The sequence below is a fragment of the Octopus sinensis genome, linkage group LG15 (assembly GCF_006345805.1).
Source record: "Octopus sinensis linkage group LG15, ASM634580v1, whole genome shotgun sequence".
Lineage (NCBI taxonomy): Eukaryota > Metazoa > Mollusca > Cephalopoda > Octopoda > Octopodidae > Octopus > Octopus sinensis.
The window spans coordinates 41,764,972-41,778,348 of NC_043011.1; the positions used below are offsets into that span (position 1 = coordinate 41,764,972).

The 13,377-nt window shown below is 36.3% G+C and overlaps 1 protein-coding gene across 21 annotated transcripts in view; it reads left to right on the forward strand.

Annotated features, from left to right (window-relative positions):
- The window catches only part of LOC115219718 (guanine nucleotide exchange factor DBS), a 387,397-nt gene that overhangs the window by 207,706 nt on the left and 166,314 nt on the right, over positions 1 to 13,377 (forward strand). For 20 of the 21 annotated variants that reach the window (XR_005002229.1, XR_005002230.1, XR_005002231.1 and 17 more), the window contains one exon: positions 3,368 to 3,376. The exons of the other annotated variant lie outside the window; for it this stretch is intronic. Coding sequence is in view for 17 of the 20 variants with exons in the window: in XM_036509664.1 (XP_036365557.1) it covers positions 3,368 to 3,376 (9 nt within the window). In the remaining 3 variants the exon portion in view is untranslated. The remainder of the gene's footprint in view (positions 1 to 3,367; positions 3,377 to 13,377) is intronic. 21 annotated transcript variants of the gene reach the window in all.

The following is a 13,377-nucleotide window of genomic DNA, read 5'->3' on the forward strand; positions in this document are numbered from 1 at the left end:
ACTTTGTGCAGGTGACACATAAGGCTTCCACTCTCTCTCTCTCTCTCCCTCTCTCTCTCTCCATGTTGTCCTATCAATGGCTGTGTTTTGTACCTGGCTCCCTGTTCTTCATCCACCAGCCTGCCTCTCTCTTTTTTTTGACAGTTCTTCTCCAGATGTTCTTGAGTCTTTCATGCTTCCTCCTCTTCAAAGACTCATGTCATGGCTGTCATACAGTTGCCATTGAGATCTTTCCTTAGGATATGTGGCCAGTATACTTCCACTTCCTTTTCCATTATTGTCTACTCATCCTTTCCATCCCTGCTCTTTCAACCACCACATCACTCTTTGTGTAATTTTGCCACCATATCTTTAGAATGCACCCCAAATATCTGGTCTGGAAGACATTCTTTTTAATATCTACCATCAGATCCAATTGGTCATTCTTCAGAACTTTTCTCATTTGAAATTTCAATCCGATTTAATTTAGATGTTTCCACAAATTAAGAAATTTTTGAAATTTGTTTTATCTGTTCAAATTCTAATTTCCAAATGCTTTTTTTCATGTGTTTATATAATTTACTGTTGAAATTTCAATCTTCACATTTTAAAATTTCTCTTCTATATGATTGCTTTTCTTCAACTAATTAAGGTTTTACAAAACATCTAAAATTTCAGTTTCTGATATTTTAAACTAAAAACAATAAAACTTTGATCTTTTATATACTCAATATACATACATACCAAAGTACATACATGATGATAAACACACATATATGCTTGCATGCATGCATACATACATACATACAAGTTATCCAGGAAGTTTTGCTCAGTTTTAGTAAAAATTTGTGACCGATCAGTAGTAATTATTCAATCATTTTAATTTGGACTAATTATACTTTTAAATAAATAGGAAATCGTTACCAGAAAAGAAATTGGAATAGTTTAATTAATTCATCAACTAAATTATAACTCATTAAATTTAGAACATTATTATTTTTGGTTTTTTACAAGATCACTTCCCACTCATATGGTTTTGAGTTTAGTTCCATCACATGGCACCCTGGGCAAGTACTATAGTCCCAGGAATACCAAAGCATTGTGAGTGCATATGGTAGATGGAAACTGGAAGAAGCCTGTTGTAAATGTGTGTATTTGTGTCCCTTTGTCTTGACAGTATATGAGAGTTGTAAACGAGTGTCACTGTCATACAAGCGGTATTCTTCATTTGCAATCTTACATGGAATCATGTTTGACCATGAGGAAATCTTACCTCGCTACCGAATGGGTGGGAGTTGGTGATAGGAAGGGCATAGAAAGACCTGAAACATCAAATTCAATCTGACCCATGGAAATGTGGACATTAAAATGGTCATCATGATTGTATTAATATGAATATTACAATGAAGGCAGCAAGCTGGCAAAATGCTTAGCAGCGTTTCATCCATATTTACGTTCTGGGTTCAAATGCCACCAGGGTCGACTTTGCCTTTCAGGGTCGATAAAATAAGTACCAGTTACACACTAGGATCAAAGTAATTGACTTAGCCCCTCCCCTGAAATTGCTGGCCTTGTGCCAAAATTTGAAACCACTTAGTATTATAATGCCTGGTCAGTGAAGGCATATGGCCTCATGGTTAGGGATGTTCAACTCATGATTATAAAGTTGTAGATTCAATTCCTAGACTCATTGGCCCGCTGTGTCCTTGAGCAATGCTCTTTCTTCCAGTCTGCTCAGCTGCAAATGGATACAAGCTGAACACTGGTACATCCCCCCTTCTCTGCTCTCTATCTCTTTCTTTCTCTCCAGTTGTCACTTTGTCAATGTTTTGCTGAGTCAAGGGTGGGGGAGCCTGCTTGCAATCACACAGGTGCCTCAAACAATGAGTGAAAGCATGGTACATACCACTAAGGCATACTTACTCATGAATAATGGTTGGCTGTAAATCTTTATGCCTAATCAAAATTGAATTGAATAATTTTAACTCACTTTATATTTTACTGATTGATTCATCAAATTTTAGCTAAATTGAGCGGGACTTTCTGGACACTCTTTGTGTGTGTGTAATACATATATATTTATACATACATGCATACATACATTTATATATATATATATATATATATATATATATATATATATATATATATATAATTTTAATCCAAACGGGAAACAAAAAAACAACAACAATGGAACAATTACAGTATTATTATTAATAGGCGCTCAGGAAAAGGAATGTGTGTGTGTACATACATACAGACATGGTATTCAAAGATTATGCAAATAGATCAAACATATTTACAAGCTAGCATGTAGAGTTTGGTATATGGGTATCTATGTTGTAATTATAACATTAATCTTATGCCGTCATTTCGAGATGACATCTGGCTTAATGTTATTCCAAATAGATTTGGTGATAGTGTATGAAGATTCTTTGTCTTGTCATGGATGATGGCCAAATTAGTTTGGATCAGCATCCACCCACTTATCTATACGAAATGATGGTATGAGCTTTAATAGTAAAGTTAAATGACAATATAAACACAGGCAATTAAGATATATATATATATATAAATAAATGTGTGTGCGTGCACAACACATATTTACATGTGTGTGCGTGTACATATATATATATGTGTATGTGTTTACATATATAATTACATGTAAAAATGTATGTGTGTGTGTATATATATATATATCCTAATATAATAATGAGCATTGTGTTTTTATATATTTGTGTGTGTATATATATATATATATATATATATATATATATATATATATCCACTCAATATATATATATATTTGTCCAGAATCACGCCAGATGCAGAGGAGAGAAAATAGTAATTCAGTGAAGGAGAAGTAGTGAGAGTAATAGCCCTAACTGAGAGGGAGTGAAAGAAAGTAATGGCAATGAGGGAAAGGAAGGGATGATAGATGAATAAAGAAGGAAGGGGTGAAGAAAAATCAGCGTTTCAACTCTGTGTGAGTATATGTGTGTGCGTTGACAAGGGAAGTATGTCAAAGTGTTATTATTATGTACCTTATTTATATATAAAATACTACAATTGCCGTCATTATTGACAGAACATGGTGAGCTAGTGTGTGTGTGTATATATATATATATATATATATACACACACACACACAAATATTAACATGTGTGCATATGTTTGTGTGTGCTTGTGTGTATGTATGTATATGTAAGTATGCATGAATGTGTGTATATATTCAGACACCCTCTCCTTTATCTTTGTATTTGTATATACATATGTCTGTTTGACCATCTGTTTACACCAATTTTTTTGGCAAACATTTTCAAATTCTTCCTTTGTTTTTTTTTTTCTTTTTGTTTTCTTCGTTGGGGTTTTTCTCTGACTTCTGCAGGAAATTGAGGTAAGTTGCAGTCCCTGTGGATTCATTTAGAATGTTCTGGCAAAGCTGAGCAATTTCTCTTGTGTTCTTCAAACTAATTTAACATTTGTTTTAGTTTCTGTTTTAATAACAGAACAAAATTTTGATTTTTCCTCTATATTATTAGAAAATATTTGAATTTATCTAAATAATATTATTAGATAAACTAGAATAGTATTTGTTTAAAAACAATTTTTTTAATGGCTGAAATCTCTTGATTTGTTTAATTTTTGTTGTTGTTGTTGTTAGGATTTAGTTTCTTTTTAAATTCAGATGAAAATATCAAAATTTGTTTTTTGTCTAGTTGGTATATGCATCTGAGGCAGTATTAAATTAAAACAGCCATCTATGTAAAATACTCAATGTATATACACCACTGATAGGCCATTTACTATGGCTTTTGTCCTGAGATAACATCTGTTATGGTGTGTTAGAAACACCATTAATATCATCTTGTACCAGTTTACAATGAGTGTTCCAGTTGATTTGCTCAGCAGAATAGCCAGCTTGTGAAATTGATGTGCAAGTGGCTGAGCACTCCACAGACACACGTACCCTTAACGTAGTTCTCAGGGAAATTCTGTGTGACACAGAATGTAACAAGGCTGATCCTTTGATTTACATGTACAACTCATTTTAGCCAGCTGGAGGAACATGAAATAAAGTGTCTTACTGAAGGATGCAACGTGCCACCGGAAATTGAACTCTTGCCCTTACGATTATGAGCTGAATCCCTTAACCACTGAGCCATGTACCTTCTCACTAATATTTATTGTGTTTTAAACACAGCACATCCATAACAGATGTTACCACAGGACAAAATACTGCAGCATATGCCCCATCAACAGTGTATATACATTATGATAGCTGGATGGCTATTTTATTTATTCAATTATTTATTATAAAATGCTTTTTTTAAAAAATAATTAAACTTATTATTCCCTTAGAATTAAATATGAATTTTTTGGTTTCTGAAAATTTTCATTGCTTTAGTTTGGAATTGTTCCTCTTAAGTTTGCAAATTTTTGCATTTTTCTTGGTAAAGCTTCTTAATGAATGAAAATAGTTAGCGCCAGGAAATGCATGTGAATGTTGAAACCTTGCTTGACCTGCTTTTAAGCTGAAATGTATGTGTAAATACAAACCCCTTTAAAAAAAAAAAACCTCCTAAAAGGGATTTTAAGGGGCCACTGCTTAGCTCCAGCTTTTTGGTATAAGGTGCATGTGAGATAAATTTTGTCTTGATTGAATGCCTGTCTGTTACACAGCAAACAAAGATTTCTACAAGATTTGGTATTTATTCCTGACAGAAGAATTGAGGTAATAGAGAATCTAATGTTTTGTCCCAAAACGCAGTGAAGTACCCAAGGTGAATCCAAACTCTTGACTGATGAACAGCTAATTCAATTCTCTGAAACATCCACTGGACTATCTGTCTTGTACAGCCATGAAGCCAAATTAATTTTCTTGTTGTTTCCTCTTAGGTTTGAACTCAACACTTCCAGGATTATAAAAGTTTTCTGCACGCAATGTTCCTGACTCAACTGTAGAAGTACTTAGTGTGTATTTAGAGCTTGTTGGACTGTTTCAATAACAGCTTCGTTATTTGTCTAATCACATAGTACATCTATTTTAACAACTAACTGGACGTGTGTGTGTGTGTGTGTGTGCGTGAGATCATCATGGTCTAACATCCATTTTCCATGCTGGCATGGGTTGGACAGTTGGTAAATCTGAGAACCGCACCAGGCAACATAATCTGCTTTGGCATGGTTTCTACAGCTTGGTGTCCTACCTAATGCCAACCATTTCACAGTGTGCAATGAGTGCTTTCTTGTAGCACCAGCACTGGTGAGGTCACCAAGTACCCTCATGATAAGAACCTTCAATTGAGTGGGGTATTGTGCTGAGGGATAAGAAAGTAAGATAAAGGGACAGCAGTTATGTAATTACCTTCATTGGCTTACATCCATTTTGGCTATCAGAAACTGAGGATCCAACAATTGGATATAGGTACTGCTGTGGGAAAATAGAATTGTGTGTGTGTGTGTGTGTGTAGGGTATAGATATGAGGGTTAGTCAAAAAGTAATCCTATTTTGTTTAGGACAGGTATAATTACCAACACAGGAACATGTATCATACATCAAAATGAAGCTGGTCCTCTGTGGATCACATCCCTACTCCTCAACGTAGTCACCATTTCTCTCAATAGCAATGTTCCACCTTCGAATGAGAGCATGTATCCCTGCTCTGTAAAATTTTGTTGACTGTTCTTTGATCCACTTCTTCACTACAGTTTTCATTTCCTCGTCACTGGAATAATATTTGCCTCTCAAACCCTCTTTTGTGGCGCCGAAGAGATGATAGTCTGAAGGCACTAAATCTAGTGAGTTTGTAGGTAGTGAAGAAGTGGCTCAAAGAACAGTCAACAGAATTTTACAGGGTAGGGATACATGCTCTCATTCAAAGGTGGAACATCGATATTGAGAGAAACGGTGACTATGTTGAGAAGTAGGGGATGTGATCCACAGAGGACCAGCTTCATTTTGATGTATGATACATGTCCCTGTGTTGGTAATTATACCTGTCCTAAACAAAATGGCATTACTTTTTGACTGACCCTCGTATATAGAAGAAACCTGAGGAAAAGGAAAGCATGGAAAGAAATTTTGAGAGTTGATCTCATGAGATGACAAAGGACTGCAGCGAGTGAAAACATGCTGTGTTCAATCCATGGCTGCAAAATAAAACAAAAACTAACATGGTAATGATAACAACAGCAGTGACAATATATAGCAGTAGAAATAAATTGATTACAAATTGTAAAGCTCAAAAAAAAAAAAATTAAATAAATAAAGGAACCTACATATATGTTTCAGTCTTATCACCTAGTTGATCAGAATTTCTAAGCATTTGGAATACCTTGGGTTATTTAATCCCTAATGAGGATATAACCTCCTCAAATTAACTATACATATATACACACACACACACATATATATATATATATATATATATATATATATATATATATATATATTATATATATATATATATATATATGTATATATATTACCATGACCGACCAGGCTATCAGATGTTGCTACACATTGCCAGTCACAATGCGCTTTGCATTGTTTTAGCCTTCAAATGATGCCACCCCACTGGCTAAGCAAGCAGGCCAACAGAAGAAAGATTGAGAGAAAGTTGTGGCAAAAGAGTAAAGCAGGGATCACCACCCCCACCCCCCTGCCAGCGCCTCATGAAGCTTTAGGTGTTTTCACTCAAGAAACACTCACAACGCCCGGACTGGGAATCGAAGCCGTGATCCTCTGACCATGAGTCCACTGCCCTAACCACTGGGCCATTGCGCCTCCACATATATACACACACACACACAACACACACACTATGTTACAATATATGTATATAATTATGTGATCATGTGACTGACCAAACTTGTAGCTTTTGAATGATGCCACGCCACTGGATAGGTGAGCACACCACTATGTTCACCCTGACCGGAAGGCCTGTCCATCACAGGATGGTCACCTATTTACAGCTGAGTGGACTGGGGCAATGTGAAATAAAGTTTTTTGCTCAAGAACACAACACAGTCTTCAAATCGAACCTTCGATCTAGTGATCATGAATGCAACACCCCAACCACTAGGTCATGTGCTTTTATGTGTGTGTGTGTGTGTGTGTGTGTGTGTGTGTGTGCATATATGTTTTATGTACTATATGTATGTCTAATGTACTATAATAGATGTGATGTTGAATGAAGAATTTTCTTTGTTATTAAATATCTCTTGTAGAGTTTATTTAACCTTTCAGAAGTTGAAGGTATTTTTTTCCCTATGCCATTCTATTCCATTCCTCAGACATTTTGAATTTTCTAGCTTCAAAGTTTAAAAAATATATTAAAACTAAAAAAAAAAAGCAGTATTTGGTGTGTTTTTTTCATCTCTTTCTTCCTTTTTTATTTTTCTTGTTATATATTTAGCCCAAGAACATTTTATACTTCAATTTTAATATGAAATTATATTGTAATCATATCCGCCGCCACTTTATAATTTACCAAATTCCAACATTCTCTGTTGTCTCTGTAACAGAAGATATGTTTTTGCTTAATGTTTTTTTTTGTTTAGTATTTTTAGTATTGCTTTTGAGGGGTTTCTTTTTTTTTTTTTTTTTTTAAATTCTTGTAAAATATTCTTATCTTTTTCCACTTTCTTCTGTCAGTAAGAAGCTGTGAAACTATTCCACATCATCTCTTTATCTGAGATGAAAATTGGTACGAGTTGACGGATTCTATTAATATTTCGTCAAGTCTTTCAATAACCAGCAACAAACTACTTTCTTCTTCTTTTCTATCTTCTTCTTCTTCTCCTTCTTGTTCTTCCTCTTCTCCTTCTTCTTCTCTTCTTCTTCTTCTTCTTCTTCTTCTCCTCTTCCTCTTCCTCTTCTTCATTTTCATCTTTGTCATCATTGTTGTCTTCTTCGTTATTCTCTTCCTCTTCTTTTTTTTCTCCCCCTCCTTCTCCCATCTATTAGGCATCTGAAAGGCTTTTGTTTCTCACAGCATTTTTTACTTTTTTATTCTTTCTTTCTCTCTTTCTCTTCCCTTCTATTATTCTGTCAATCTAGTTTCTATCATCATCATCGTTTAACGATTTCCTTCCATGCTAGTATGGTTCTCTCTCCCCTCTCCCTCTCTCTTTTTCCTCCCCCTCTCTCTCATATCTCACTCTGCTTTTTGTCTTTGATTCATTCACTTAATCACTCATTCTTTTCTACTTTTGTGTTTCTTTAATCATTCCTCTATTCTCACATTCTGACCATTACATTAAATCTACGTTGGAACCCAGCTAAGTTAATTTGACTTCATTTATTAAAGATCAATAAACTAAATTTTAAAAATCAACAAAACCAAAACAAAAATCATTTTCTCCCCACCCACTACCCATTCCCTAAATATATTTTGTTTTTTTTTTTCTCTCCTCATCCATACATAGCATGTGACAGCAGATATAAACGAGATTATTTTTAGGATTAATCTAGGCTGGAACCTGGAACAAATACTTTCAATGTATTTGAAAGTATTTCATTTTTGATTCTTGCTTTTACATGTCATGCTTATAAAATCAAAAACGGTGCAGTGCCTATGATTTTCAGAAATATTTCTTTTTTTTTTTTTGCATGCTCACAGTTGCTGAAGCATGGAACATACTAAATATTATTATTATTATTTGAGGGAGATTTAACTACTATTACTTCCAGGTCAAGCCACCATGTAGAGGCCTCCCTCTATGGTTTGTATATAAAAACATACAACTGGCACTCCGTTGGTTATGGTGGCGAGGGTTCATTTTGATCCAATCAATGGAATAACCAGCTTGTGGGATCTTTTCGGTTTGAACGGCAGTTTTTAAAAATAATTTCCACGTAACTAAACACTTTTAAACTTCGTATACTGGTAGAATGTGTTTATAAAACATCTTTTTCTCTTGGCTTTATTGAGAAAATTCTACAGTTTGTAAGATATTTGTTGTTTTTTTCTTCAATTTCTGCAATTTCAACTAATCAATGATGTCTATTGAGGTAAAAAACATTCTGTGCCATATGAATATGTCCCTCGTTTAAGAAACATATTGGGTTTATTTACATTTGTGAAGAAAAAAAGATACCCTTCCCCCCACCCCTAACCCTAACCCTAATTAACCCTAACCCTAAAACAGATTGAAATGCAATAGATCGATACTAGGGTCATAATTATGGGTGACAATTTCATGACACCGCTAGAAAAAACTGCCGTTCAAACCGAAAAGATCTTGCTTGTGAATTTAATGTGCAAGTGGCTGAGTATTCCACAAACATGCATCCCCATAACACAGTTCTTGGAGAGATTCAGTGTGACATAGAATGCGAGAAGGCTGGCCCCTTTGAATTACAGGTATGACTTAGTTTTACCTGCTGAATGGATTGGAACAATGTGAAATAAAGATACAGTTCACTACTGGATATCGAACTCACAGCCTTATGATCATAAGCCAAATACCCTAACCACTTGGCCGCGTATCCACTACTTATATATACATAAGACCTACACATTGTTATTATTATTACTTACTACTTCATATTGCCAAAAAGAGCAAAAAAATGGTAAAATAAAGCAGAAAAATAAAACAAATGGTTCTGTAAATATTTTGAAAATGTTTGTTTCAAATTCTTAGCATTACCAAATTTTGTTAATTCCTTAAGTTTTTAACAGTTGTTGGGACCTCTTTGAGGAGAAAAACCAAAGAATACTTTGCCAAAATATGAAGATGGTGATGCAAAGTGTGTCAACTACTTCCATCAATCAATCATTTATAAAATTTTACCATTCTTTTGTGCTTATCTCCTCCTTTGTCCTGACCCCTCTATGATTAGTTCACACTTTGAAATGTCTTTACAATTTCCTATTTCCTTGGCAAATAGCACACAAGTTATGCATTTATTCTGGATAAGCTGTAAATATTCAAGCATATAATAAACATTATTTACATTCGACGGATATTTTCCCTCATCTTGTTTGTTAACACAACATTTTGGCTGATATACCCTCCAGCCTTCATCAGGTGTCTTGGGGAAATTTCGAACCTGGGTTCTCATTCCTAAGATATTTTTCGATGTCTTCTCCTCCTCCTCCTCCTCCTCACTGCTTGGAATCAAACTCAGAATCTTGGGGTTAGAAGCCCGCACTCTTAACCACTATGCTATATGCCCATGGGCAATTATGGAGTGAATTTTAGGGCTCATAAATCTAGTAGTTTCTTATCCTTCCTTAAGAAGCAGTACACATCCTAGGAAACAACAACCTTCTAAGCAGACCGAGTGCAGATATGAGTAGCATATGGGAACCAGTATTAAGGAAGGATATGAAAATATGAGATTTATAAGCCCTAAAATTCACTCCATAATTGCCCACGGGCATATGGCGTAGTGGTTAAGAGCATGGGCTACTAACCTCAAGATTCTGAAAAATACCTTAGGAATGAGAACCCAGGTTCAAATTTTCCCCAAGACACTTGATGAAGGCTGGAGGGTATATCAGCCGAAACGTTGTGTTAACAACAAACAAGATGAGGACAAATATCCGTCAAATGTAAATAAATTTGTTTCCCAACCACTTGGCTCCAGGTTCAGTCCCACTGCATGGCATCTTGGACATGTGCTTTCTACTATAGCCTCAGGTCAATCAAAGCCTTGTAACTGGATTTGGTAGATGGAAACTGAAAGATGCCCATTGTATGTATGTGTGTGTGTGTATATATATATATATACACTTTTTATTAAAAGTACAAATTTATCATAAATTTATCCCGTTCATCAGACAATTGTGATGAAAATAGTTTTCATCACAACTGCTCGACAAATGGGAACATGAAACTCTGAGTAACAGTTCTGTGATAATTTTGAAGTTTTAATAAAAAATATATTACTCTACCTTTGGTATTTGAGTACTATTTTTTTCTACCTTGATTTGCACTTATGTGCTCAACTATGTGCATATATGTGTGTGTGTGTGTGTGTGTGTATCTATCTATGATGATGACGATCTATGTGTGTGTATCTTTGTGTCTGTGTTTGTCCACCACCACTGCTCGACAACTGGTGTTAGTATGTTTGCATCACTGTAACTTAGTGGTTCGGCAAAAGAGCCTGATAGAATAAGTACCAGGTTTTCAAAAAAATAACTACTGGGGTTGATTTGTTTGACTAAAATTCTTCAAGGCAGTGCCCCAGCATGGCCACAGTCTAATGACTGAAACAAGTAAAAGATAAGCCATGACCATCCTGTCTCTGTATAATTGGGACTACCATATCCAGTATGTCCTTCATTTCTTTATGTCAGTAGTGGCTGATTTGAGGTAGATTTGGCTATTTCTAGCAGTTGCTCAAATCTCTCTCCATGCCACTGATGTTTACCCAAGAGAAAGGCTGCCGACTTGGGCCCTGCACAACTTGGCACCAGCATCATTGAGGTGTTACTGTTAGAATGCAAAGATCCTCAATAGACGCCACAAGGCACCAAACCCTCCCGCAGTTCCTCTGTTGCAACACCATTGCTTTTGTCAAACCCCAAAAGGATGGAAAGCAAAGTTGAAGTTAGTTGTGTTTGAACTCAGTGCACAGAGGGTCAGAACAAATACTACAAAAGCATTCTGTTCTCCACACCTGCCAATTGGCTACCTGGATGAACTTAAAGAAGGTCCCATGGCCTACTGGCTTGGGGATTGTACTCTCGATTGCAATGCCATGGTTTCAATTCCAAGACTGGGTAGGGCATTGTGGTCTTGAGCATAACGCTTCATTTCACAGTGTTCTAGCTCCTCAGCCATAAACAAGTAACCCTATGAGAGCCAGGCATGCCATTCACTGGGGACTGTTGGGAAGTGGGTAACCAATCCTTGAAACAATATTGACTTCCTTTTTACTTGTTTCAGCCATGCTGGTGCATCATCTTCTAGTCAAACAAATTGACCCCAAGACTTATTCTTTGTAAACGTAGTACTTATTCTATATGTCTCTTTTGCCAAACCACTAAGTTAGGGGGATGTAAACACACCAACATTGGTTGTCAAGCAATGATGGGGAGACAAACAGACACACAAATATACATACATACATATCATCATCATCATCATCATCGTTTAACGTCTGCTTTCCATGCTAGCATGGGTTGGATGGTTCAACTGGGGTTTGGGAAGCCCAAAGGCTGCACCAGGCCAGTCAGATCTGGCAGTGTTTCTACAGCTGGATGCCCTTCCTAACGCCAACCACTCCGTGAGTGTATATATATACATACATACAATGGGCTTCTTTCAGTTTCTGTCTACCAAATCCACTCGCAAGTCTTTAGTCGGCCTAAGGCAATAGTAGAAGACACTTGCCCAAGGTGCCACACAGGTAATAACTTGTTACTCAGGTATGTCAATGCTGTGGCTATGATTGGATCTCAGGTTGGCTGCTGGCTGACTGACTCGTCCAGCTGCAGTTAATCCATGTTTAGGTGCAAAATACAGGATCAATAAATGGTGGTGGAGAGAGAGAGGAGACAAGCACATGGAATATGGACTTGAATGATGGAGAAGAATCGACAAATGGAAGTTTATAAATATTATGGATAAATGTCACGAAGGTGACATGCATAGGCTTATTAAAGGGGGTGAGGGGGGTGAAGTAATATTTCAGTGTCGACCAAACTGATTAAGAGGAAGTGGTGAGTGGAGGTGAGAGGAGAGGTTGAAGACAGAACAGGAAGTTCTGTCTGGATTCTGTGAATGATGGCAACAATACAAGAGAAAACTTCATGGCTTCACACTGCGTCGAATGTTTTCTTTGGCATCGCACGTTTCTCTGCTGTTTATCACAGACTTATTAATAGATCTGCCTATTTTCCAGAGGAAACTGTTGTAGTCGTGACGGAACACTTGAGAAACTGGTGCCATTCATATTCGTTCACTTGCCTAATTAATTCTTGGAAATTAATGGGATTTTTGCTCTTTCTCTCTCTTTTCTCACACCATCTCACACTGACTTGTCAAGAGATTGTTCTGGTGAACATGTAATATCCCCTAATGTCTTCAGGCATTAGGGGACACACTTCCAGAGCGTGTCAAGAAGTCAACTCTAAGGAGTTCATTCCGCTAAGAACTAAGCCCCTAAAATGACTTAAAATCCCTATCTTTTATCTTTTACTATTTCAGTCATTAGACTGCGGTCATGCTGGAGCAACGCCTTGAATTTTAGTTGAACAAAACAATAGCAGTACTTAATTTGCTTTTAAAGCCTGCTACTTATTCTATCAATCTTTTTTGATGAACCACTAAGTTATGCTTGTCAGGTGGGGGAGGGCAGACACAAACACAAAACCACACATAAATAAACTGGTTTCTGTGCCGATGGCACGTAAAAGGGCACCATTCGAGCGTGAT